Genomic DNA, 25503 nt, shown 5'->3' with positions numbered 1-25503 from the left:
TTTATACAGCCTATGAAATAAATAAATAACATAATCAAGATAAAAAGGGGCTATATTAAAAAGCTGAACGTAGTAAACTTGAGGGGTTTTTAGTAGTTAATAGATATTCTGATATTAACCATTATGTTAGCTTGTAAACACAGCTGATCTGGTAAGGACTACTAGTCCATCTCAAAAGTAACCCTGGAAATTATACAGGCATATATATCTTAAGGTATTTTACAATGCAGTTTTTTCCCTTCACTGGACTATGCTTCTGCCTAGTTAGTATAAGTTAGTGAGGGTTGATTTCCAAATTCTGTCAGCTTTGTGCATGTATAAATGCTATTGCCTATGGAAAGTCAGAAGATGGAATAGAGATAGTCATTGGAAACATGCCAAGAAGTCATGTGGAGATGAACCATTCTGTTTAAAATGTGGCTGGGGTCTGTGAGTGTAGGGAGGGGGAATGTGGTAGAGGTAGAGAGATTATGAATTTTGAAAATTCATATTCACATGGTAATGAATTTGACATTAATTTATTTCCAGAAATAGACTGTGGCACCCCTCCCGAGGTCCCAGATGCCTATATCATAGGCAATTATACTTCCAGGCTTGGCAGCCAAGTTCGTTACACTTGCAGAGAAGGATTCTTCAGTGGCCCAGAAGATCCAGTTTCAAGCTGCACAACCTTGGGCACATGGGAGTCCCCAAAATTAAATTGCCAAGGTGAGTTTTCAAAAGGTTCAGGTTCACAGCTTATATCATATTGAAATTTTCATATTTCTCTCTTAAATTTCTTTTTGGGGTGGTGAATGAATTAAATAAACCCAATAAATCCCCCCCTTTTTTTCCAGTAGTTTTCAGTTAATTCTCTTGGGTTTTTCAGGAATAGCATCCTATCATCTGAAAATAATCATGATTCATTCTTTCGTTTTTCTACACTTACAAAAGTTATGTTTTTCTCTTGATTGATCACTTGGCTAGTGTTTTCAGAACAAACTTTAAATAGCAGTGTTGACTTTGAATATTCTTGTATTATTCCTGACTTCCATGGCAATGGTTTTAGTGTTTCATTATTCATTCATGAACTTGGCTTTTGATGTTAAATATATATCTACTTATATTCTTATGTGCACTGACATAGCACCGTGTGCCTGGTGCTGTGATCTATATGTTGACTCAGTCAGTCCTCACAGTATCCCCAGGAGAACACTGAGGCATGCAGAAGTTAATTTGTTCCAGGCCATGCAATGAGGGGTGGAGGTGAAATTTGAACTCAGGAATTCTAGTTTCAAATATTGTGTCCTTAATCACACTGGTATACTACTTCTGTTTTTGTGATGATGTTTGTTTTTGTGACTTTTGTTGTTTTCTTTTTTGAAATTATGGTCTTAGTTGTTTGGGGGAAAAAGTGCTTTTTAAAAAAATTAGATTTATTGGGGTGATATTGGTTAATATGATTATGTAGGTTTCATGTGTACATTTCTGTGATACATACCCGTATATTGCATTGTGTACCCACTGTCCAAATCAAATCACCTTCCATCACCATATATTTGGCTCCCTTTACCCTTCACTACCCCCATGCTCCTTCCCTGTGGTAGCCACCACACTGTTGTCTGTGTCTATGAGTTTGTTTTATATCCCAAATATGAGTGAAATCATATGCTTCTTAGCTTTTTCCAAGTGACTCATTTCACTTAGCATAATATTCTTAAGGTCCAGCCATGTTGTCGCAAATGGCAATATTTCATCTTTTCTTATGAATGAGTAGTATTCCATAGTATATATATGCCACATGTTCTTCATCCAGTCCTCTATCAAGGGACACTTTGGTTCCTTCCATGTCCTGGCCAGTTGGTTTATTTTCTACTTTTGGCTTTCTCTCTCTTCATTTCTTACCATATTTACTAGTTTTGGACTACAGATACATAAACTTAAGGAAGTATTCATTTGTTCCCATTTTACTAGGATTTTAAAAAATTAGAAATGTTCATTTTTCATGTCTTTTAGGCATGTATTAATGTAATCATATATTTTTTTCTCCTTTTAACTGGTCATATGGGGGGGTTATAGTATTAGATTTCTCGAATGGTCAATACTAACTGCTGGAATGGATTCTTCTGCAGTTTTCTGTGTTCTATTTTTTAATGTTGATTATATTTACTCAATTTTACTTAGAATTCTTGTATTGATATTCATAAATGATATTGACTTATTTTCTATTCTTTGTCATCTTTATGGGTTTGATATCAATATTATTCTGAGTTAAAAAAGAATTTATTTCTTTTTATTTTCTCTGGAATAATATAAATAGAATTTTAAAAGATTTGGAAGATTTCACCTGGAAAACTACCTGATGTGGCACTTTTGGAGAAGTAGCCAAAAAAATTTTTTTTAATTAAAAAATTCTATACTTAATGGGCTATTTAAGTGTTTTATTCTTTTTGGTATCCATTTTGATAATTCACATATTCTTTAAAACCACCTATTTCATCCAGATTTTCAAATTTACTTGTAGAGAGAAGTGTAAAGCACTTACACTTTTAATTTTTCTGAAGTTATAGTTGTTTATAATTGTTTATAATAGTGAAATATTAGAAACAATTCCAAATGTCTGTCAATAGGAGACTGGTTAAATAAATTATGGCATATACATAAAATGGAATATTTTATGTTTAAAAAATATTTATAGACATAGGTAAGTATTAATCATATATTGCTAAATTGCAAACTATGAATAATGTCATCTTACTTTAAAAAAAAATATTTATTTATTTATTTATTTATTTATTTTTAGAGAGAGGGGAAAGGAGAAAGAGAGGGAGAGAAACATCACTGTGTGGTTGCCTCTCACTCACGCCCCCAACTGGGGACCTGACGTGCAACCTAGTTATGTGTCCTGACTGGGAATCAAACCAGCGACACTTGGTTCACAGGCCAACGCTCAATCCACTAAGCCACACCCGCCAGGAGTGTCAGCTTATTTTTGAAATAGTTCATATAGGTTTCTGAAAAAGTGTAGAAGGCTGTGCATCAAAATATTAACAGTGGTAATTTCCACTGGGGGGGGGGTGGTGGTGGTCCTGAATGATTTTTATATTTTATGTACTTTCTGTACTGAAGGAATTTTTAACATATAACAAAGCTGTTTCCATTTTTAAAAATACTTTATTTATTTATTTTTAGAGAAAGGGGAAGGGAAGGAGAAAGAGAAGGAGGGAAACATCAACATGTGAGATACAGCGATCAGTTGCCTCCCACATGCCCCCAGCTGGGGACTTGGCCCACAACCCAGGCATGTGCCCTGACTGGGAATCGAACCAGCAACCTTTCCATTCGCAGGCCAGCACTCATCCACTGAGCCACACCAGCCAGGGCTTCATTTTTGAAAAAACGAAAAAAAGCTCAGTTTTCATTGAATTTATCTCATAACTAAGAAACCTCAGTGATGTACTTGACTGAGTTAATCCTTTTGCTATTCTGATTTATTATTTCAGGCTCTGAAGACAGTTTAATAGTTAATTGTTATCCTGGGGGAGGGGGTTAAGAAATTCTAAAAGTATGTTTTAGTTCTAACATTATCTTTCAATGGATCAATTAAAATTCAGAACTTAGATTAAAATGTGTCATAATGCATATCAAAGAACTCCCTAAGGATTTCTATAGGAAACCCCCTATAAGACAGTTTGTATTACTTTGAAAATTGGATTTCTGTCTGGATTATTGGACTGAGAATGGAGAAGGTTAGAGAGTGCTTGTTATATGCCCCAGGTATTTAGAAGATCTTCACTTCTTTTTTCCCTTCTCTAATAACTGCCTCCCCCGTACCACCCCACGGCCACTGCCCCTCAGGGCTGTGTCTGCTGCACTCAAAAGCACATCCCTTCTTATTTATCTTTCGTCTTCTTCGGGCCTCCAGGATCTGGGCCGTGTGCCAGCCGGCACTGTATTTTTAGCTCAGAGTTATAAAGCCACAGGGATTGGGGATTCCACAAAGAACAGGATCAAACTGTGAACTTGGACGCTGCGGAGGAGCAGGTACCTGTGAGGGGAGCAGCTGTGAGTTACAGATGGCAGCGTGTGTCTGAGAACCGGCTTCCCTGTTGGGGAAGGTACAGTTGGGGGACCTGCTGTTCATGTTCTTCCAATGACTGTGTCCTCGGTGGCTCTGCCGCCTTGGCAGGGGGCCTGTCACATGGGTCCCTCATCTACATGGGCCTCAGAGCTGGGAGTGAGAATGGAAGGCCTCTGTTGTCCCCTCTTCTGATGTAGGTAGGACTTGATGGAAATGTCAGTCACATATTTCCATCAACCCCCTGGAGAAGGGAGTATCTCTGCCTTGCATTTCCTATTACTTTGTTATTGTTACTTTTTCTTTTAATTTTCAGAAAAGATGCAAGTTGTAAGTTTTACAAAATTTAACCAAGCCAGGAGCAAGGTGAGGGAATCACTTGAGCCGTGTTATCATCAACAGCAATTCTGGAGTCTGGGTCTCATGTTGTATATGACACATCCTGTGACTAAAAAACCCTGGTGCCTGGGAGGAGAGAAAAAACAGCTACACCACTATTACAGAAAGGCAGGCACCGAAGTTTATGGGCAAAGAGTGGGCGAAGACTCAGGGAGTTCCAATGGAGACATGGGGTGGCTGGCTACCCGGAAGAGGGGCATTTGCCTCCTGTGTATGAGCGAGCCCAGTGAGGAGGAGCGGTTTGCAGCGTGGGTACAGCGGTGGGAGGATTCTAGGAACGTTTATCATCCAGATACGCTCTCCTACCTTATGGGGCATTATCTTCCTTTTGAGCTGGGAATTCTTATCGTCAGTGTGTCTGGTACTGAACAGTCTCTATCAGAATCCACTTCGACGCTTGCCTCCTCCAGCCCGCTCCCCACACAGCAGCAGGAATGAACTTGAAACGTAAATTGGGCTATCCTCTCTCCTTGCTTAAAACCCTTCTAAAAACATTGAAATGACTCCTAACGATGGCCTTGGAAGCCGACAGGGGTTTGGCCTTTTTGGCTTCTCTGCAGGTTACATCTCCCATCGCTCCCGACTGGCACGTCAGGCTCTTACTAGCTGCAGGGCCTTTGCACGTGCTTTTCCCTCTACTTGAAATACCAACCCGCTTACATTTTTTTATTGTGGTAAAATACACATCATATAAAACTTTAACTATTTGTAAGTGTGTGATTCAGGGACATTAAGTACATTCACAGTGTTGTGCAACCATCACCAGTAGGCACTTTCAGAATGTTTTTATCCTCCTGAACGGAAACACTGTACTTGTTAAATGAGACCTCATAATTCCTGTCTCTCTCTAGCCCCTGGTAACTTCTATTCTACTTCTTGTCTTTATGACTTTGTATTCTAGGTACCTCATATATGTAGTCTCAGACAATATTTATATTTTTATGTCTGGCTTACTTGACTTAACATTACGTTTTCAAGGTTGATCCATGATGTAGCATGTATCAGAGCTTCATTCCTTTTTAAGGCTGAATAATGTTCTATTGCAGGGGGCCTCAACCCCGCAGCTGTGGACCAGTGCTGCTCCGTGGCCTGTTAGGAAGTGGGCTGCACAGCAGGAGGTGAGCAGGGTGGGGGGCAGGGGCAAGTGAAAGAAGCTTCACTCTAATCTCGCATTATCAGCTGAGCTCTGCCTCCTGTCTCCCCCACCCTTCCTGGTCGGTGGAAAAATTGTCTTCCATGAAACTGGTCCCTGGTGCCAAAAAGGTTGGGGCCACTGTTCTATTGTATGTATAGCCCACGTTTTGTTTGTCCATTCATCTGTTGATGCAGTCTCCCCGTTCTTGGCATCTTTCACATCTTTCAATATTCAGTTGAAATGCCACCTCTGACATTATTCTCTTTCTTAGTATGCAATGTGTAAGTCTATTATAATTGTTTTGTGGTTTATATCAATCTCCCCTACTGGACTGTAAATCTGGGAGTTCAGCCACCATGGAGTCTTCTTCAGCATGATCTGTCCGGCACCTGACACAGGGCCTGGCATACCTGAAGTCTGTGGACACATCCTGAATCCCCCTCAGAAGGTAGCACAGGCAAAGGCAGACATTGTGGCATTGGCTCTTGAACTGCCTCCTCAGTTTATCCTGTGGCTGAGCCTCTCTGCAACCTTGGTCTCCTCTTTTGTTTCACTACTCAAGTTTCCTGTCTTTCCTGATTACACACCTTCGTACTTTGCCTTCTGGACCTCCAAGCTTGCCGCTCTCTGGGTGTGGCATCTGTGTGTTTGATAAACCAGGAACAGGGCCTTGGAGCTGACTCCTGGTTACCCCATAGCCACGCCCATGGCCCTCATGGAATGGATGGCCCAGCACTGTGGGCTGACTGTAGAGGCAGAGTTTCTGCTTTAAGTTGGTTAACATGGTTTCTAAAGACTACTAATAGCAGAGCCTGATTTTCTAGAGGTGTCCGCACATTAAGGTTTACAAGATTTCCATAAACATTGTCTCACTTCATCTTTAGAAATGCGTTCTGAGGTGGTTCATAGGTTGCTATTATGTTTCATTTCACAAATATTCTAATATTTACAACTAATAATGGATATTATTTCCCATTAAGAACCAGAGCGAGGATGTGACTTACCTTATGTCATTAGCTTGGGTATCAAGATAAGGACCCAAGGATGCTTCTGGAAGGCACATACCATGTAGAAGCAGCCCTGGGAGCCCTGGAGATGGGAGGCAATGATGAAAGGCTGGAGGATCCTGGAGGGAGGTGATGCTGGGGCAATCGTGGCTCCCTGCACAGTGTGGTCTAGGATCCACCCCGAAGGCTATTTGTTGTTGCTGAGCCAACTCTTCATCTTTTGAGATTTTCTTAGTGGAACCCAATCTCATCTCTACACAGTTGAGAAGGGTTTGACAATTTTTTGACATAGTTGGAACATAGATTAGTGCATTCGGGTGAGGGGTGGCAGATAAGCCCGTTGCACTGCTTTCTCTGAACTTTTATTAGTGATGTGAAGAGCATTCTGAGCCCACGTCCGGGCTTAGCAGGGAAGAGCGCTGAGATTGACTCATGGTGTCCCCCACAGGCAAGGCGGGCCCATGTGGCAGCGCACTTCTCTCGTGTTTATCATCTGTGTTCCAAGTGATGGAGGTTTTGCTCATTGGAAATAGATTTTTCTGGCGCCTCTCTATATAGCGATCTTTTAAAACATTAAAAAAACAAACAAACCTGTTATTGACTTGCTGCATGCAACAAATCTCTTGTGTTACCCTTTTGCCAAGTAAATGCCATTAAAACATGTCATTTTCAAATGGTTGGAGTCATTTGAGTGTGCAACATGAATGATGACATTGGTTTTATAAGATGATGAGACAGACTTGCAAGAATTTGAACTGAGCCACTTACTAGTTACTTACACACCCACTTCTAGACTTCTCTAAACTCCAGTTTCCTTTTGTAGGAGGGGGTAAAATTGTTTTCTTCTCATGACAATTTCATGAGATAATGATATGCAGCATGGGTGCTCCCTTTGCCTGATGCAGCGTAGCTCCTGAATTAGTGTTCGCTGTCTTGTAATAAGAGAGTCATAATCCAGTGGGGAGTGGCAGGTGGTAATGTTCCTATCAAAAATTTAAGATCTTTTTGAAACCTCCTACCATCAAGTGGGAAGGTCAAAAATTCTTCAGTTTTCACTTTGCCTAATGAATTGTTTTTTGATTCAAATATTCTATTTACAACTAGAACATTAAAATGAAGAATTTTAATGTTTTATAAAAAAGAAGATTCATATGCAGCTCACAGTTTCGAAACCCATTATCGCCTCTGCAAATGCAAGGTCCTTGCAAGTGATACGCTGATAAACTCTTTTTTTCCCCAGCATTCATACTTCTACCTACACCATCACCCCCTCAGAAGTGTTTAGATTCTAGGTGTTTCCATACTAGATACTATTTATTGACCACACCTATTGTTATGTATAATGGAAAATTTTCGTTTTTTCTCCAAATGAGCTTTCTCTGTCTGAAGGAAATATATTGTTCATGGAGACTAAAGTTTGCGGAAGACTTCAGAATACAAAGTACTTCAAAAAAAATTTTTTCACTGCCTAGGGCAAGTGGGCTTTTTGGTACTAATGAGCTCATTAGCTTAGTTTCAGTGGTTAATAAGCTACTCTTGAGAATGTGCTTCATGGAATACTAAAGCCTTTCCATTTTCCTTTGATGGCTATGATAACATTTTCTAAATTCAACTTGCCACAGGTTGAGATGTTAGATTCCAGCCCCCAACATCAGTGATATATTTAATTTAGTGCGCAAGTGATCCCGGAATGAGGGTCCAACTATATTTGGCCAAATTCAGAACATGCTATAAAATTCATGAAACTGTGCCATAAAGTTACCCTTCGACCCCACTCCTTAGGCCATATTTTTAACCTATAAACATCAAAAAGATTAATGTTAATAATAATGTTAATTACTCACATGACTACAGGGGACTTTTAAAACATATCTGCTCTAGACACAGCCCACAAAGAGCTTACTATCAATGGGAGAAGAGAACATCTTTACCAATGAAATAAATGAAGGGAGTAGAGGTATAAGTGCTGAATTATCTGGTCCAGAAGGCAAATATGGTATAGATTCTGGTGTTAGTCTGCCTAGACTGTTGGACTCTTCCACCCTACCACTTTATACTAATTTCCGGGTGATACGTAAGGCTCTGATTTGAGAAGATTAGAGACTTACTTCTATTATTGTTGGGTAACGATGAAAACTGACTTTAATGTTATTTTCTTCAGCTTTCATACTTGTTTCTGTTCTTTTGCCAGAGCTTTTCATCTAGTAGTAGTTAATTTTTCTGGGAACTTTTCTCTTTTTTTTTTTTTTTTTGGTTAATATCAGTATGTGGAATAGGGCTATCATGCATTCCCCCGGCAGTTGGCAAATGTCTGCTTTAATCCATAGACTTTCCTGTTCTTTTTTGTTGTTCTTTTTCTTTCTCAGCCTAGCATTTACTGGTCTGTAAAAGTCTCAGATAAAGCCTTTTATTACTATGTTAGCTCTGTCATCAGTCACGTTATTGTGCCGATGTTGGTGATAAGCAGCAGCCAATGTGGATGACATTTGGTGACCCTGAGTCATTGGTTAGATGCGATTCACTGCCGGTACCTTTCCTCCGAAAGATTTTCTGCTGGGTTATTTTCTTGGGTAGAATACTAAAGCCGGTAGTGTGGATAAACATTTTTCCCTTCAAGATATGAAATAAAGTCACCGTATAAATGTGAAACTTGAAACAGGCACAGCACATTTTTCCTCCAGGGAGACCTCTTTTGAAGCTGATTATTTGAATAAAATCACAGATAATAGGATAGTAAGGAAAAATTCCCAGCCGTGTTGATAATTAGTGCACTGTATTCCTGATGCAGATCCAAACGTTGTTCCTTAATAATGTAATTAGCCAGAGAAATGTGTGCTTTAATGAACACTCCTATGCATATGCAGTGCAAAATTTGTGCTGCTTATTTTTTTCTTTCTTTTGGATGTAAACTTTTTTTTTAAGCCAACATTTAAAAAAATAATAATTTATTTGTTTGTTTGCTTTTTTATTTATTTATTTTTAGGGAGAGGGGAAAGGAGAAAGTGAGGGAGAGAAACATCACTGTGTAGTTGCCTCTCATTCGCGCCCCCAGCTGGGGACCTGACGTGCAACCTATTCATGTGCCCTGACTGGGAATCGAACCAGCGATACTTGGCTCGCAGGCCGATGCTCAATCCACTGCGCCACAGCAGCCGGGGCTAAACTGTTTTTAAATGGTATTTTTCCTTGTGATCATGAGAGCTTTGGGGTTTTCATGTAGAACTATATTTTCATTACCTTTTGCAGCCTATGTTGGATTTTTTGGCATTTCTTATTAGGAGCCACCTGCTTTCTTGGTTACTTTTTGTTCTGAGTCAAAGTGGCAGTGTCTGCCATCTCTCTTAAGGGTGGGGGCAATATCTGTGACAGGGTTATGTGCCAGGCCAGATACAGGCCACCCCTGCCTCCCTATTATGGGGTTAAACATCAGTGCCAAGAGAGCTTCAAGGGGTCACACAACTGCAGGGGAAGTCTATATCCAACAGCTCTCTTGCTCTAGCCAACTCTCTGGAGAAAAAACTGGGCAGAGAGGCTTGTCATAGAACCCTCCCAGACTGATTCTAATGTTCCGTCCTGCAACCTTTTCTCCCGCGGTATCACCTCATCTGTAAAGTCAGCCCTAGTCAGGGCCTAGAGTGGGCCCCTTCTTCATGAGGCTGCCCAGATTTAATGGATCTGGACTTTGGAGTGCTGCAAACCCTGGTTTTATTAGTGGCGCAAATTTTTTAAAAGATTTTATTTACTTTTAGAGAGAGAGGAAGAGAGGGAGAAAGAGAGGGAGAGAAACATGGATCAGTTGCCCCTTGCACTCCCCCAACTGGGGCCTGGCCCGCAACCCAGACATGTGCCCTGACTGGGAATTGAACTGGCGACCTTTTTGGTTCGCGGGCCAGAACTCAATCCACTGAGCCACACCAGCCAGGATGTGACTTTTGAATGTGACTTAAGCTCTTAGGATCTCTATTTTCATATCTGTAAACTACATGAAAAAAAAAAAAAAAAAACAACACAAACAAACCACACACACACATCTACCTTGCATGGTCTTCTTTGAGGAATAAGTACGATAGTGTACAGCTAATACAGTGCCTGTGTTTAGTAGAACTTCAATGAATCCTGTTAGGATTTAAATTATTGAGATTTGAACTACTTTCTCAAAATTCCCTGGTACAAAACTGACACTGGTTTTAGTGAGTCATTTTTTACCTTTCTCCTACTTGGTTTTTGGTAGGTGTGAGGTACCTCTGTTGGATAACAAATATAGAGGTACTGTATTTGTGTCTCTTTGTTATACTTACAAATGTGATGTCTGTTTTCTTCCTCAGTGGCTGCTATCTGCTATCGTACCAAAGTAACAGTGATAAAGTAGCGGCAAGCTGTCAATGAATTTATTGAGTATTTGTTATGTAAAATACTATTTTAAGTAGGCGTTGTGGGGTACAAGGGATTATAAGATATAAGATTCTGTTCTTTACAAATTGCCCATATATCTGGGAAGACAAAATATATTTCTAAAAGACACTAAAGCCTTAAGCAGGAAATAAGGTCAAATGAATGGGATGGTTAACTATTCTTGATTCTACCTCTTCTCTCACCCTCACATCCAGTCCATCCCTGAGAGCGCTGCTCTGCTTCCAGAACACACCTCCAGTGCATCCTCTTCCCGTCTCCACCAGCACCCCTCAAGTCCACGCGAGACCTCATCCTCTCTGTTTTGGACCACTGCCGCACACCCTAGCTGATCTCTCTCCTTTTACTCCCACCCCTTCTCCACCCAACAGTCCAAATGGCCTTTTAAAAGTCTATATCCAATTCTTTTACTCCCTTGCTTAAAATCCTCCAAGAGCATTCAACTGTGTTTAAATAAAACCAAAGCTCTTTGTTAAGACTCACAAGGCCCTGGGTGAGGTGGGCCTGGTTTTTCTCTCCTCCTTCATCTGATGCTGTAGCGATCAGGTTGCTCTTCCCTTTTCAGGAGCACAGCAAGCGCTTCTACCTCAGGGTCTTTGCCTCGGCTAGTTCATTTGATGGAAATATTTTACGTTTGCTCCTAAATCCGACTGGCTCATTCTCATCCTCAGGTCCTTCGCTCAGATGTTGCCTCCTCAGAGACGTCACACCATTCCTGACCACTCTGTTTCAAAAGCCTTTCCTATCCTATCCCATTATCTCACCTCTTACATAACACTTCCCATACTCTGTAATTATCGTGCTGGTTTTACTTATGTCTATTGATTCTCTAAGTTGTATGAGGGCGGTGATCTTGTCCATTTTGTTCTTTGCAGTAATAACTAGTATAGTGTCTGGCATGTACTAGGTGCTCAATAAATGTGTGAATAAATGAGCAAGTGAGTATAGGCCATAAAAGTTCAGAGGAAGAAAGGACTCCTCTGTTAGACATAAAGCAGATTAGTCATTGGGAAGGATTTTGCTAGGTCTGAGGGAGAAAGCATGTACCTGGAGGAGAAAGGGTGTGAGCAAGGCAGAGGGGAGTAAGCTGAGGTGCAAGGGGCAGATACTGTAGGATTGCACAGATGGAGCAGCTCTTTAGAGGCAGTGGGTGTAGGGGAAGGAATCGACAGATGTGGATTCAACTCTTGGCCATCATATAACTATCCATGTGACTTTGGATGTGTTATTTAGCCATCTTGAGTCATTTCACCTGTAAAATGGGGAAAACAATCCCCACAATGGAGGGTTACTGTGAGTAGTAATGATTTATACTTAGGGTCCTAATGGGATGCATGTGATGATAAATAGCAGACATTTATGTCAGTATATAATTTAGATTCTCAAATTTGGAGCTCTGTAGAAATGTGGATGCCAAGAACTTAGCACCACTGATTCAGAAGAGTTATCTGTGGGTGCAGGCGGGGGATGGGGGTGAGACTCCAACATGTGTTTCTCAAAAGCTCCCCAGGTGATTCAGATGTACAGCTATTGTCTAGAGCCATGTGTTTAATCCAAGCCATGCTGGAATCCTCTCTAAGTATCTCTTGCCAAGGGACTGTCAATTAGAGAAGCTTTGTGATGAGAACTCAGAGTCGTGAGTCCAGGTTGCCTACCACTGCACCTCTACCTGGGTCTCTGAACCTTAGTGCTTAGAGGCCAGGCTATTGGTTTTGTCAGCCCCCAAATTAATATTTTTGGTATAAATTGAAAAAAACCTTGTAGTCCCAGCTAAAGCCACCATGCCTTCCATTATTCCTGGTCATGTCCCAGATGGAAGTCAATTCAGTTACCTTCTGCCCTCTTATCCCTTTAGCACCTGTGCTTCTCCCCTAATCCCACTATTTGTCACTGAGCTCTCTCCCAAACATCTCCAATGTGCTGTTTAGAATTGCAGCTTCAAGGACCATAAACCTGCTTAAATCTATACCTGCAATCTCTTCACTGATGCTCCATCTAGTTCCTGTGTAACGGAACTCTGGCTTAAACTGGAAGATGTTTTAGATGTCAACATTGCCTGGGCGGTCTTATGAAACATTAACCACCTGTTCTGTTGGTTGCACATTTACACACAAATATACTCATGTCTTGGAATGTTTTGGGCCGGTAGATCTCTGAAGGTTGGATGCTGGGAAAGCATGATAGTGGCCAAGGGGTCTTGTGTCTGGTAAACATCTGTGAAAAGGGAACAAGTCTCTTTGAGCAGACGTGGGACTTGAGCAGTAGATAGAGTTGGAGGATTTATATAATGACCACCTCGTTCTGGTGCCATAACTGCTGATGATTTGAATCTGCACTAACTCTTATTTTAAAAATCTCAGAGCCAAGCAACTGGGCAGATGGGCTGAGCTTTTGTTCTGAGGGTATTGTGATAACTCCAATGATAGTAGATGAAACCCTGCTGTGGGAAGCCTCCCTCAGGAAAATAACTGGGGTTCTCCGACAGACCAAGCATCCACATGGGATTGAGAAGAGTGCGATTCCATTAAATCTGCCAATTCTGTATCAGAAGGACATTTAAGAGAGACAGAGAGAGAGAGAGAGGGAGGGAGCAAGAGAGAAGAAACCACTTATTTCTAAGACTCAGAATGGTTGGTTAATGAGGAATTAGAAACAGATCATATAATTTTCTCTATTTTGAATACTTTCTCTCAATAAATGGGCTTATGTTTTAAAATCCTAGATGTCAGGGGTACTTCATTTTCTTGGCTTTCTACAGATGGAGGAGAAAACTCTATATCAGGATGAATGCCAAATGTCATTTTTTTATTTCTGTATTTACATAATACTGGGACTATTAATTATCTTTGGAATCATTATGACCATCATATTTTGTATTTTATATTTACTATGCTTTCCTTTTTTTAAAAAAGAAAGGTTTTATTTATTTATTTTTAGAGAGAGGGGAAGCGGGGAAGAAAGAGAGGGAGAGAAATATCAATGTGTGGTTGCCTCTCACATGCCCGCAATTAGGGAACTGGCTCACAACCTAGACATGTGCCTTGACTGGGAATCAAACCAGTGACCCTTTGATTCGTAGTCCGGCGCTCAATCCACTGAGCCACACCAGCCAGGGCTGCTCTGCTTTCTTGAATGAAATTGTATCATGAACTCTCCACTACTGCATAAGAAATGTAGCATGTTTTATTTCTTCCACTCACCTCACTGCTCAGAGTTTGTTGAAATAATTTGGAATTTTATTTTCAAGTCATTAAGTTTTTTTACATTGTTAACATTGACATTTTTTTCAGTTGTTAAATATCTGAAAATGACTCTTGTATGTTAAGTAACATTTTGCTGGGTCTAAAATGGTAAAGTCATAATCATTTTTGTACTCTTTCCCCATCAATTTGCTTTATAAAGTTCAAACATTTTATATATATATATATATATATATATATATATATATATCATTTAATATTCATTTGGCAATGAAACTCCTACAATTGCATTATAGTCTACTCAGGAGTTAATGATCTGAAGGTACATGATAAAAGATACCAGGAAGTCTTCATATTTTAAAAAACCCTGAGATGGGTTATTTCACTGACCAAATAATTCTTTATACTATAATCTCGAAATTGGAATATTTTTTATGTCTGGTGTTTGTAAATTTCATTGAAGTCAGACATACCTGTTGTCTTTACTTCTGAACAATCTTACTTTACAAACCTGCAGTTGGATGACTTGGTGGGACTAGTGTTTTCTCATTTCCCACGTGAGCGGCCTCCATCATTACTATATGTTTATTTCCAAAATGTGAATTATAGGGGTAGAGCGCAGGGTCCTGACGAGTGCTGTGGTGCCTCCCATGGCAGGGCTCTGCTGTGGCTGTCCTCCAGGAGTGCAGCACACGTTCCTGGTGGGGACCACAGCTCCAGCTGGGGCAGCATGGCTCACCGTGTCTGCCAGGAGGGCTTTGAGAGCCCTGGAGAAAAGGTCATTTCTGTGTGCACAGAGAAGGGCACCTGGAGAGAAGTACTCTGACATGCACAGGTATAGATTTTATTCTGCGGGGCTCCTGTTTCCTAGAAGCAAATAGCTCACAGCAGCACAGGACATGAAGCTGTTCGATTGCTGCCACACTCCATGCACTGCGCCTGGCTGTGCCATTGACCTTGGGAGGGCACCTGGCTTTAAGTTTGTCAGCAAAATCCTGAAAATTTACAGGGTGGATTGGGAAAATAAGTTGGATAGAGAATTTTAGGCTGCCAATGTTTGAAGCTCACCTTAAATCACAATCATTCCTTTCTCCTCTGCTTGACTGACCCAGGGATTTTTCTCTATGAAACTTTCTCAGGGGGCCATGCTTTAAAGTCCTAACTTAGTCCATGTTGGCAGCTTTTCAGAGAAAAGTGGGCATAATGAAAAATAGGTGTTTAATTGTGGTGAAGTACATAGAACATAAAATTTACCATTTTAACAATTTTTAAGTATTAAGTGTATTCCCATTGTTGTACAACCAAGCTCTAGAACTTTTTCATCTTCCAAAACTGAAACTCTATACCCATTAAACAATCATTCCCCACTTCCCCCTCCCCACAGCCCCTAGCACCACCATTCTGCTTTCTGTTTCTATGTGTTTGACTAATTTAGTTGCCTCTTATCAGTGGGACCATGTCATATCTGTCCTTTTGTGACTAGCTTATTTCACTCAGCATAATGTACTCCAGGGTCATCCATGTTGTCATAAATGGTGGGTTTGCCTTCTTTTTGAAGGCTGAGTAATATTCCTTTTATGTATATACTACATTGTGTTCATCCACTCATCCACTGATGGACACTTGTGTTGCTTCCGTCTCTTGGCTATTGTGAATAATGCTGCTATGCATGTGGGTGTGAAGATATCTCTTTGAGACCCTTCTTTCAATTCTTCTGGATATACTTGTATAAACCAAAATAAAATTACTGGTAAAAAGGAGTTATGAGACTTCAGTTCAAATTCTAGCAGTGCCATGTATTAAGCTGTGAGTTGTCTGGTAAGGCATTATTCTCTCTAAACATCAGTTTTTCATCTCTAAAAGTGGAGGAAGTAAGTCTGCTCTTCCTGCTTTAAAGAGTTATTGAGAGGGAATCAAATGAGATAATCTTTGGGGAGCATTTTGAAAAGTTTGAAACACTGTATACATGTTAGGTCTTCTACTGAAATTATTCACTTTGCTTAAAGAGGATCTCATGAGTAAGAAATATGCACTTCTACTTGCTTTATTACACACCTGTGTCTCTAAGAAACAAGGTGGGAAAGGCAGTGATTCTTAACCATTTGTCATGATGGTTGGTCTGGGGCTGTCACAAACAGTTGAATGGCTCTGAGAATGTATTTCTAGATGTTAATGTTCTTGGCTCCAAAGACAGAGCCCTAAAGAGTGAAATCCCAAGAGAGCTTTTGGCTGGTTCTCTGGTTTGACTCACAGCAGAATTATGATAGAATGTCTTGAGTCTTGCCAATCAAAGTTTTCCATAAGAAAATCAGAGCAAGCAAAACATGTGGACTGCTGGGATTATTTGTCCATAAAGCAATGGTTCATACCCATTTTGGAGACACAGATTTGATGGAATCTGTTAATTCATTCAGTAGATATCTATGTAGCATGCGCTATGTATGAGGTACTTTGCTAGACGCTACCTTCTTGGAATTCACAGGGCAATCGGGTAAATAGACTTTTCTTCAAAGGAATGCACATACACATATACATATAATGTTTTACAAATGCAGGGTGTTCGTGGACCTCTAGAAATCCCTGGGTAAAGCAGTGCTGGTGCAGATGGAGAACTCAGCTCTGCTGCTGGGGCCCTGTCATTGCATGCAGTTGCCACACTCAGTCATCTCTACCATAAATACAGGAAGATACAGGCTAGAGACTGCAACCATAAAAACAGTGAAGGGCAGACATGGATGATAACCCAGAGATCTCTACAGAGGGCTCACTGACTTGCCCAACCTGCACAGAAGAGCAACAACAAACCTGTAACTGACCACAAGGACTCCAGTCTTAATAACTGGGGAAACTGACAAGCGCTAATGCCATATTGGACCAGACTGATGGTCACTGCAACCTATTATTGCATCTCTAACAGCACCTCTAAGAGTTATTTGGAGAGAGTCAGGCTGCTGCCTCATGGGATGCAGAATTCAACATTTGGGGATGTGTTTCTGGCCCAGAGCTATGTGAAGAGTCACTTGGTAAGAGAACTGGGCATATATTCTGGACCCGACCATTTGCTTCATTGCTCAAGCTGTTCTGCCTCCACCATTCAGAATTCGATGGAGGTACAGAGATTAGTCACTACATGAAAAACCAGTGGATCTGCACGGGGCATAGTAAGCTATTAATTAGCTGATGCTTGTAGAGCACTTTGAAGAACAAACATGTTATGTAACTGCTAATTATAATTACCGTCCTCAGCCTGCCACCTCAGCTGCAGCTGTTTCCATGGGTTTGTGCAAGCTTTGATTTAAGGAGAGAAGAGGCATTCTCCCTGAGAGCTGTTATCTTCCTGTGAGGAGGCCTCTAGGCCCTCCATCAAGATTGGCAGCTAAATTCAATTTCCGCAGAAAAAGGGGGTCATTTCCATGCTGATTAATTCATTGCGCCCTGTACAGGATCACCGGGTGGGGAGGGAGGAGAGGCTCCTGGGAGATGTAGTGAGAGATGGCAATTACCATGGCTCTGCTCAGCTGCCCTGCTTCCTTTTCCTTTTCCTGGTTTTTGCCCATCTCTTCACCCCCTCCCCTTCTGCCACAGCTCCCTCTCGTGCATTTTGTGTTTACCTTCCTCGTTTGGGTACCCCCCAACATCTTCTACTTTTCTGCCTGACCTCTGAATGCCCTCTACCTCTGTTTCTGTTTACCCCTCTTTTTATACTTGAATGCTGAGTCTCAAATTGGATGGAATAATATAACTACAGTTTACGTGGGCTATTTTTAGTTAAAAATATTTGGGGAGCCCCTATTTCTTTGGATTAGTCACATGCATCTGTATATGTTTTTAATGGAGTGTGAGCTCCAGCAAGGTGATAGACTTTTTTTTTTTAAGGCCGGTTTGGACTGGAAAGTCCAGACAGCTGAGAATTAGGTAACTAGTGTCTGGAAAAACCCCAGGTAGAAGCTTGATGTTCAGTGAGTTGGTTTACCTCAAGATCAAAGAGGTTGATTCATTCTTGATAAGACTGTGTCCCTGGCTTTCATTCTGCACAGGTCATTTGGCATTTTATGTTTAGAATCTGAGCTAATAATTATAAGGCTGGTGCTTACTCCTTCCAGGCTCTCAGAAGGGTAATATCTCTGTTGGAACACAGACTGTTGATCTGCTGAGGCCTTTCTGAGCCCCTAACCTGACTCAGGCACGGCCTCCAGCCACCTCCAGGCCTCCTGGTAGCCTCTGCTCCTTGGTTTTTGTTTGTTGGTTTGTTTTTGTTTTTTGTCAGCCTTCCTCTTTAACCCAGTGATGCTCACTTGCAGCTCTGCACATTTCCGATGGAAAAGAAAGGTCAGTCAGGATAAGTGGACTCATTTATATAAATAGCCACGTGGCTGGGATTTGTTTGAATATGTGCAATAATGTTCGGATCGTCAAGCATTATAGCCACCATTGATTGCACACCAACTTACCCTCCCAGAGCTCTGCTAGAGGCCTTGTTGCTTGATTTCATTTTGTACTCACTGAAACCCTGTGAAGTTAAGCATTGCTACTTCCATTTCATAGATGAGTAATCTGAGACTCATGAAAGTTAAACAGCTTTCACGGGGTCATTCAGTAACTAGCAAATGGCAGAGTTAGGATTTGAACTCAGGTCTATTAGCCTTGAAACCCCATGATCTCTCTTCTATGCCAGTGTTTTACAAGTTTGGATTATTTGTATACCAATCTGACAATGTTTGCTATAACAAAAGTATTATTTGTTTAATAATTTTTAAAAAACAACTTATATTTAAAATTAAAATTTGTTGATCAAAGACACTTTGTAATATATCTGATATCATGAGTTTGAATTAGGTATATTTTTTCTAATATACACAAAAATTAATACAAAACAAACAAAAATTTATTTTAGCACAACAAAAAAATCACCCTAACGAATATAATGCATTTTAGGAAATCACTACTCTAAGCCATGCTAGTTCTGCTTATTATATGTGACTCTAAAGACTTAAAAAAAAAAAAAAAGTAAACATAGCAAAACTGCTATCATTTAATTTATTCAAACATGCACTTATTCAAAGTAGTCACCTTGGGAAGCCATACCCTCATTTTGATGATGCTGCCTTATCAAAATCTGTCTGTTTTGTAATCCCTGTTTGGGAATTGTCTTCAGAGGTAGTTTATGCGTCTTATTAGAAGATCACACTACTTTTGAAATTAGACACTGTTTTCAACTAGAAATAACATTGAGCTTGACACTTTGTTTGGATCACCTGAATAAAGAAAAAGGATCTAAAATTAGAAACCAAGAAAGTGCCCTAGCTCAGTCCCTGCCCACAGTGGGACTTCTGAAAGAGCAGTCTGTGCTCGCCCTTCCTGTTCCCTCCCATCCCATTCTCTCCTCAACTTCCTGAGGGTGAATCGGCACCCAGCACCCCCACTCCACTGTGTAGCTTTCTCACCAAGGTCTCTAATGACCATGCAAGGGCCAAATTCATGTTCTCGTTTCAATCCGCATTCCTCTCAGTCTTTCTACAACATTTAGCTTTGCTGATCACCTATCTATTCATCCATCCATTCAATCAACCAGCCAAATAATAAATATTTTTTAAAACAAACTGTGTCCAAGGCACTGCACTAGATCCTGGGGCTAGAGATAAACTTGGTCTTTGCCATCCTTGAGCTTCCATTCAGAAAAGATGGGCATTAAATAAGTAATTTCAAAATTATTGAGTTACAAATGTGATAAGTAACCCAGAGAAATCCTGGATGCTACTAGAATACTAAAATTCATAACTTTATATACATATTCATTTATGTACACACACACCTCAGATATAGAATCAAAAGCAAAGTGAAGGTTCTTTATTACCCACTGAGGCTTTGGTTCCCCAACTCGAGGATAGAGATCAATTGGATGCTATGGGATCTTTTTTTTTTTTTTTGGAGCCAGAGGTGCCTAAATGTCCTACAACTGGACAAGCCAAAGGTCTGCTCTCCCTACCTCTACCCAGAGTCAAACCTCAGATCGAGTCATGACACTGTGGCACTCCATCAGAGCAGAAAGAGCCATATGAAAGGAGAGAGAGATAGAACCTGTCCCCAGTGCCTGGATGCTCTGTCCCAGGCCCTCCTCGAGTGGAACAGGAAGAGGTCGTAGAGGGAGGGAAAGGAGATGACTTTCCAAGAAGCAGACGTTCCTTTAAATTTCTTCCCCTAACTTCCTAGGCATCCTGCATTCTCAGCCATCCTCTTACCTCTCCTGCATTGCTCTGGCTCCTCTGGTTTCCCTCTTGGTGTCTGTGTTTCCTGGTGTCCTGTCACTGGGCCACTTTATGTCCCTACCTGGATTTTTCACCAATACCCAGGGTTTCAGCTGCCATCAATACATTGATGACTTTCAAGACTATTTTTCATGTGGATAGTCTGTGGATAACTCATACTTAGCATGTGCTAAATACAATTCATTAGTCTTGTTCTCACAATCCCGCTCAGCTTCCTCCTATATTTATTGTGAGAGCAGTAAAAGGTAATCAGACTCTCAAGTTCAAAGACTGGCAGTAAGCCGAGATTCCTCACTTATTCCTTATTTCTCAGCTCCTGTTGCTTCTCCATAATAACTGTTTCATGATTTTAAATGCAGTGCCCTGATTTCATCTTTTCACCTTTGTACTGAATAACTGCTTCAACACAAAGGCTCTTGGCTCTGGCGTCAGACAGGTCCTGACTTGATTTGAACCCTGACTTGACTACTTACTAGCTGTATGAACTTTGGCAGGGTACCTAACTTCTCTAAGCCTCAGGTCTATAAAATGGATACAGTAGTGGCAAGCTCATGGGGTTATTTTGAAGGTTAAATAAATTATACGTTTAAAGTATTATACACACTATCTGGTCTGTGGTAATAACTCAATAAATGTTCACTCATTATTGATTTTATTATTGCTTCTTATGACTGCTGTAAAGATGAGATCAAGTCTATAAAGACCAATTTATCAGTCTTCACGTATTGACCTACCTATCAAGTCTTTCCCAGTCTGACCTTGTCCTCTCTCTGCAACCTCACTTCCCATTTTTCCTCTTCCTCAGTCATGTGACCCTGCTCTATCTTCGCTCTGAGTAGGGTACACACTTTGACCGGTCTAAGCATTAGACCTGCTGGTGTGCCTGCTTAGATGTCTTTCCTGCTCTTCAGCCGTTCACCCATTTAAGTCATGCCATCAGTGAAGCCACCTTCCCCAGGTCCTTTGGTGACAGCTGATGACTTCTTTCTCTATACCCTGTGGTACTTGAGTGTAGCTTTGTTCTAATACTGAGTTGTACTTTACCTGCTTGTATGTTTGCTCCCTCCATTAGACAGCATGTTCCTGGGAAAAGGACATATGTTCTGACCATTATCCCAGCCTAGTTCTTCACGTAGGACGATGCTCGGCATTCAGTAGACAGTCAGTTAACAGTGAATAAAGAGCTCTGGAGTAAATTCCGGAGAGAACTTCCAGAAATGGTTTTACCTATTGGTATTGGAATTAGGACACAGCCTCCCAAGTCTTTTTTTATTTTTATTTATTTATTTATTGGTTGATTGATTTAAGAGAGAGGGGAAGGGAGGGAGAAGGAGAGGGAGACACACATCTATTGGTTGCCTCTTGCACACTCCCAACTGGGGACCTCGCCCAATCCAGGCATGTGCCCTTACCGGGAATTGAACCGGCTACCTTTCGGTTTGTGGGACTGTGACCAACCAACTGAGCCCCACTGGTCTGGGCCCAAGTCATCTCTTTTAAAAAAGCAACATTAATGTGAATGTTCAATATCTGTTATGTTTATAAAGAAGTTTTTCAAGCTGATCTGTAGGCACCTGGAAGGAAAACCAACCAAACTTTGTTGACTGCTCCTTGGGATGAAATATCTGACACCCTATAATCAGATCTGGGTCCCATCTGTGCAGAAAGCATGGCACAGGCTGGAGGCAGATGGCAGTTTTGAGATGTCATTTGCAGTTGTCATAGTGAATGAGAAGAAAGGAAGGACAAGAGAGGAAACTTTTGTGTATCCTTTCTTATCTCTGCTTGGGTGGCAGACGGGTTCCGAGTGAGAAGAAAATTTTCTTTACTGGCAACTCAGGGAGAAGGTGGAGGGTGGGACATTTCCTTTTCCGTCTGGACCAGGTAGTGCGTTAGAATCAGAGGGATGTGTGAGTGAGCGTAGCAGTCCAGAGCTCTAGGGCTTTGAAGGGTGGTGGAGAGGGAGGGGCCGGGAATATCTGGGGGCTTCTTTAAGCTCCTCATCGCCTGGTGGCAACTTCACCTTTACGCTACCCACAGGAGGAAATGGATAGAATCTTCGCATCTCTTAAGGTACCCATGTCCATAACTGGAGTACGTCTTTGCCCATCACATTCTCTGTGCTCTGGGGAGAAGTATTGATGTAGAGACCCAGGAATACTTCAGACAGCACAGGAGATCCCCGGGTGTCTCTCCATGAGTTTGCCTGTTTTCCTCTCTCTGCCTCCATTTGTTCTCACTTACCTGTAGCTGACCTGGGCTTATCCAAGACCAGGTAACACAGGACATAGAATCTCCGTAATGCTGCTGACGGGATGATTGAGTAAAGATGTAAGATCTTCTGTGGGCAAGGAGCTCAGTAGACCAGGGATTATCTAAAGGTGCGTGGGTTCTGAGTACAGGATGGATGAGTCAGGTACCTAAGGTGCAGGCTCCCTTTCCCACTTGGAGCCTGAGAAGAGATTTACTAGAAGAGATGGAGGAGAGCCATTTTCTACTTTTTTTAATTTAAAAAAATGGTTTTTTTTTCATTTACAACTTCTCACTCTTTTCGATGAGAGTCTTTCTTTGGGTGTTCCAGAGAAGAGAGCCTGAGGCAGAGGGCTTGTATTTATTATATGTACAATAGGAAGCAGGAAAGGAAGAAGAGCCCATATATAAGGATGCCTTGTTGCCTTGGGTCCATTACGTGCAAGTGATCACTCCATTTGTACATCAGCGCCCTCTGAGGTCTTTGTAGGACTGCCCTTCAGGGAAAAGAAAGATAAGGGAAGATTGACAGCCCCACCCCCACCCCCAACTCCTGTCCCCATGGCGTGTTAATTCACCTGCATGTGCTTGAGTGTGGGTACTCCAGCAGGGAAGCCCCAGATGATAAACAACACACAGCCATATAGTCAAGGCCGGTGGAGGGATGGCGCAGGGAACAGGCAAGACTGAGAGATTCTGAAGCCTCCGTAAGGGATGTCTCATTTGGTGGGAAAGCCTGAATTTGGGCTGTGGACTGTTTCTGTTTGGTGAAATGAGGATCTCCTTCTCCAGGGATAATAGTAAGGGAGCTTCTACATGTAGGAAATTTTATCCTTTTTTGATGCTATTATAAATAAAGTTTTTTTCTTTATTTTTTCTTAAAAGATTTTATTTTTATTTATTTTTAGAGAGAGGGGAAGGGAGGGAGAAAGAGAGGGAGAGAAACATCGATGTGCAAGAAAGACGTCAATCAGTTGCCTCTTGCACACCCTCAAACGGTGACCTGTCCCACAACCCAGGCATGTGTCCTAACTGGGAATCAAATCAGTGACCTTTCAATTTGTAGGACGATGCCCAACCCACTGAGCCACACAGTTAGGGCAAGATAGTTTTCCTGATTTCATTTTTGGATTATTCCTTGCTAGTATACAGAAATACAGTCGATCTTGGTACCTTGATCTTGTATCCTGTAGCCTTGCTGAATTCCTTCCTTAGCACTGCTTATTTTTGTGTATGAATTCCTTAGGATCATGTTATCTACTAATAGAGATAATTTTATTTATCTGCAGGGAATTTTATTTTAAAGAGGTTGAAAAGCTAGATCCTTGCTCTCTTCCCATCTGAACAACTTTCTAGGTGGTTTACTGGGTTCATTGGAAACTGTGTTGCCTCAGGGAACCAAGATCCTAATACGGTTTCCAATGTTGCTAAATTCATTACTTGAAATACATGCAGAATATTTAAGATTTTATTTATTTATTTTTAGAGAGAGGGGAAGGGAGGAAGAAAGAGAGAGTGAGATAGATCAATGTGTGGTTACCTCTCATGCACCCCCAGCTGGGGACCTGGCCCACAACCCAGGCATGTGCCTTGACTAGGAATTGAACCTGTAACCCTTTGGTTCGCAAGCTAGTGCACAATCCACTGAGCCACACCAGCCAGGACTTACGCAGAATATTTAAAAGAAGCAGAACAACTCAAAGAAATCAGTAGCTTCCTGATAGACCAGGATTAAATAGCTTCCAGTTCAAGGAGTCCCAAAAGTATCCAGGGAGCTGGTGAAAATTCATTTTGTTTACCCCAACCCACTCCTGAGAAACGGTCCTGAGTGCTGATGCATGTCATTTCCCTCTTGGGAACAGCAGTGACCTGAAAATAAGAGTGCTCCATCAGCCAGGGGCATGGAGGAGCCAGAAGCAGACCTTACCTGCAGCTGCAGGGGAGATTCGGGGCACAGCCCTGTGCCTCTTTCCATCCCACATGAGTGGCATGCCAGTGGCATCCAGTGGCCTGGCAGACCAGCCACAGGTTGGGTGTCTCACCCATACTTCCTCAAGCAGGAATCTTGCCTTTCCCCGCAAGCCAGGCTCATTCATGATAAAGATAAATGGGGTGATTGGCCTGGGGTAGCCCGAATTGCTTGATTTGATTCCTGAATCAGAGCCTGAATGGTGAGCAGCAGAGATAGTAGCCGGGCAGATAAACGAAGTCCTGCCCTCTGACGTGGTTGCCGTTAAGATTTTCCCAAAGCCCATTGATGCATTTTGTGAGTAGACTATCTTTTTTTTTTCTGTTTCAGAAATAATTACAGAAATTAATGCTCTGTCGGTGTTTAATAACACCTGTGTGAGGTGGCAGATAAACCCAGGGAGAATCAGCTCCAAGACTGTATATGTGGTAAGTAATCTACTTTTTTCCTGCTAGGGCAGAAATGGTAACCGATGGGAACATGATGCAAGGGGCTTGCTTCCAGAAGAGTCTCTCAGTCTAATGGCTTTCCAAATCCAATCATTCTTTTAAAAAGTGAGCAGATTTTTAAAGATATCTGGAGCATTTTATTTTACATCTTGTGCTTAATAAATTTGTCATGTGACAGGGTATATGTGTAGGGATGTATTTACATTTGGTATCCAAACCTGTTTGCAGGCACTTGTGTGTCACTCCCCAGAGTCAGTCTCAAAGGATCTGGTGACTCAGTGACAGAATGCAGTGAGCGGGTCTCAGGCCATGACCATCTCCTTTGATCGCTGATCGTGTGTGGGGCAGCACTCTCTAGAGG

General features: G+C 41.4%; 1 protein-coding gene across 1 annotated transcript in view; it reads left to right on the top strand.

Annotated features, from left to right (window-relative positions):
- The window catches only part of SUSD1 (sushi domain containing 1), a 106420-nt gene that overhangs the window by 25443 nt on the left and 55474 nt on the right, over positions 1 to 25503 (top strand). Inside the window, exons 5-6 of the mRNA XM_090275960.1 lie at positions 529 to 708; positions 25024 to 25121. Coding sequence (XP_090132086.1) covers positions 529 to 708; positions 25024 to 25121 — 278 coding nt within the window. The remainder of the gene's footprint in view (positions 1 to 528; positions 709 to 25023; positions 25122 to 25503) is intronic.

The sequence above is a fragment of the Furipterus horrens genome, unplaced genomic scaffold (genome assembly GCF_987537825.1).
Source record: "Furipterus horrens unplaced genomic scaffold, mFurHor1.1.pri manual_scaffold_4, whole genome shotgun sequence".
NCBI classification, from domain to species: Eukaryota; Metazoa; Chordata; class Mammalia; order Chiroptera; family Furipteridae; genus Furipterus; species Furipterus horrens.
Note: the sequence above shows the minus strand (reverse complement) of the source record. Positions and strands in the feature narration are given on the sequence as shown.